Source organism: Cynoglossus semilaevis, unplaced genomic scaffold (assembly GCF_000523025.1).
Source record: "Cynoglossus semilaevis isolate Cse_v1.0 unplaced genomic scaffold, Cse_v1.0 scaffold476, whole genome shotgun sequence".
In the NCBI taxonomy this organism is placed as follows: Eukaryota; Metazoa; Chordata; class Actinopteri; order Pleuronectiformes; family Cynoglossidae; genus Cynoglossus; species Cynoglossus semilaevis.
In genome coordinates this window covers 145,179-148,231 of record NW_007585116.1, presented here as the reverse complement: position 1 = coordinate 148,231, position 3,053 = coordinate 145,179, and the positions used below count along the sequence as shown (strand labels likewise).

The 3,053-nt window shown below is 37.6% G+C and overlaps 1 protein-coding gene across 1 annotated transcript in view; it reads left to right on the top strand.

The window, feature by feature from the left end:
* LOC103398603 (adhesion G protein-coupled receptor F5-like) overlaps nt 1–3,053 on the top strand; it is a 25,106-nt gene that overhangs the window by 400 nt on the left and 21,653 nt on the right. Inside the window, exons 3-10 of the mRNA XM_025053672.1 lie at nt 96–248; nt 372–542; nt 896–949; nt 1,031–1,171; nt 1,971–2,135; nt 2,222–2,257; nt 2,615–2,662; nt 2,703–2,750. Of these exons, the coding sequence (XP_024909440.1) occupies nt 96–248; nt 372–542; nt 896–949; nt 1,031–1,171; nt 1,971–2,135; nt 2,222–2,257; nt 2,615–2,662; nt 2,703–2,750 (816 nt within the window). The remainder of the gene's footprint in view (nt 1–95; nt 249–371; nt 543–895; nt 950–1,030; nt 1,172–1,970; nt 2,136–2,221; nt 2,258–2,614; nt 2,663–2,702; nt 2,751–3,053) is intronic.

Genomic DNA, 3,053 nt, shown 5'->3' with positions numbered 1-3,053 from the left:
TATATATAATTATATATATAAATAATTTTATGTTGTATGATATGGTCTATTCAGAGTCAATTTGCATTTCTTTTCTTTGTTTACGTCACGGACAGATCCTCTGCTTACATATAAATACCACCTGTCTGTCGAGCTAAACGTCTCTGACGTCACGTTGATCCAAGAACTGAGAACCCTTTTAAGCAACATGAGTAATCCGATCAGTATCAATGGCGTCATCCAAATCTCTGACGTCAACATCACCACGGGTAAGAACAGCAGCAGGATTTACAAACTGTAAATAATGGACGTCTTTTAACATTGTTCTTTTTTTTTTTTTCCCCAAATGTGTGATAGTAAATGATGGAGGTTTTTTTCTTTCTTTATTTAAGTGTGTTATGACAATGGCACAAGTTACCAGTGCAGATGTGAACAAAAGTTCCTTTGGCCCTGTGACAAGTGCGCCACCTATGGGAAATGCAACTCGTGGTTCGATACTGGCTGTGGATGCATCAATGCCATTCCTCCAGACGGACAGTATTGTCAGCCTGTTGACCCGTACAGTAAGCATTGGTCACTGCTTTGTTAGTCATTAAATATTATGGCATCCTTTATTGGTTAATTATAAAGTCAGCTTTTGATTTTAAATATTACAAAGGATTTTTTGTGTGTGTCTTTGTATGGAAAAATCCTACATAAAAAAACAAAACAAACTGCACCACATTATTTAACCTCGTGCACCCTCTAGTGGCAGCTGGCACGCACAACACTTTGGGAATCCCTGTATACAGTATTATTGGATACCGTTGAGGTCACTCAACTGGCTGTCCATATCTTTTACAAGATGAAGATTTTAAAAATGTATCATAGCACTTTCACATTTCTGTATAACTGGATTGACTTTTGTCTCTCACAGATTTAACATCTTGTCCTATCACAACCACACCACAACCACAAACATCGCCTACAGGTAAGACAGAGGAGACGGAACTCACCGACATATGACCACATCGGCGCAATCAGACGTGATGATCTTTTTTTCCCCGTGCAGCTGTACCAATGGTCTACGAGTACGTTGTGTCCATCGAGCTGAACACAACAGACGTCTCTGTGATAGAGCAACTGAGGAACATGGTCCTACCAGTCAGCATGGACTATGACATACAAGTCTCTGACATTAACATCACCACAGGTGACGTTTACATTAACACCAATGTGACATGTCTGTTCAGAATATTTTAGAAAAACAATGATCTATTACATAAAAGTCCCTCATAATACGTCTACCACGAAAGCTAGTACAAACCTTTTTTCTACCTCCTAAATCAGTGTTTCCCAAACTTTTTAAAATATTATATATTTTAAAAGTCACAAAACTTCGCGACCCAAGTCAATAGACATTATTCGTAAACGCCTGGGAAACATGATGCGAGACAACCGAAAAAAAAAATCTTGTGACCCACCTGAGGGCCACGACCCAGTCTTTGGGAAACAATGATCTAACAACGACCAACTGACATATTTTATAATTTAAATTTTAAAAAAATTATTATAAAACTACTAAATCAAATATAAATTATTATTGACATCTAGGCCATGGATTGATGGGCCAGATTGGCCCTCGGGCCAGAAGTTGGTTTCCCTTCTGTTCAATTTTAGGAATAGAAATTAAGCCAATATTAAACAAGATGAAATAATTGTGAAAATGTAAATAATAATTTAATCGTTGCTCTTATTTCAAAAAATGTTTTAAGGGTTTAAAACCCTTGACACAGATCTAACAGTACAATGTGCAAAGCTTTCAAAGATGCTTCTGAGACGTGCCAACCGTTAAAATCCCGCTTTTTATTTTTCAATCTGTCACATCTGTCCTTTTTGACCTTGAAGATTGACACGCGTCCAAACGGCGCCGTTTCACATTATCAGCATTCACAAAAAAAAGAAGTTAAGGAATATTAGGTCAGTTTGTGACACGCTTGTCTCGTCTGCAGTTTGTTCTCCGAGCAGCGGCAGTTACCAGTGCAGATGTGAGGAAGACTACAGTTGGCCATGTGACCGCTGTTCGCTCTACGGATCCTGTGACAACGCCACATCCGATTCCTGTGCATGTATCAACGCCATCCCTCGGAACGGAGAGCATTGCCAGCCTCGGTCAGGTAATTGTAGCTCATCTTTTATGAATATATAAAAATATTAAATGCCATAGTTGAATTTGATGAATATATATTTTTTTCCAAAACAGATCTGGTGGTTTGTCCAACTCCAAGTCCTTCAACCGGTAGGCAACATCAACTTTATTTAGACTTTCTACAGGACTTTCTCATACCACTCACACTCTGCACTCAACGGATCTTATTACAGTCGCAATAAGATCTGTTTGCTTCTAAAAAAAAGTAATCAATATCAATATATTGTTCCAATATACCTGGTTATCTATCTATCTATCTATCCATCCATCCATCCATACATCCATCTATCCTTACGCCACTACAGGTCTCAGCACTACAGTAGCTACAACTACTGAACCAACTATAACCAGTATGTGCTTTATTTGTTAAACTGTTACCAAAAGTCTCTAGAAATGTACATAACAACTGGTATTACAGTCAATTTAAGACAATGTTTGCTTCAACAGATACAACAACCATAACATCTACAATGTTAACACCGCAAACTGTAACAAGTAAGTAAGACAAACAAACAAACAACATTTCCTTTCACAGACACAACAATCTTAACATCCTCATCTTCAACACCGCAAACTGTGACAAGTAAGTATTGTTGAATAAAAAAACAGGCATAAAAAACACTAGTCTTCTATCTATAAACAAAGGCAACAAAGTGACCTAACATTAACATCTGCACCCCCACATCTAAAAACTAAGGATAAAAACATGGATAAAGGCCACAACGTCAAGCAGTATTCATTTCACTTCATTATTGCATCATCTGTCTTTTCACAGACACAACAAATGCCACTACAGGTCACAGCACTACAGTAACTGCAACTACACAACCAACTATAAACAGTATGTGCTTTATTTGTTAAACTGTTACTGAAAGTTTCTAGAAAT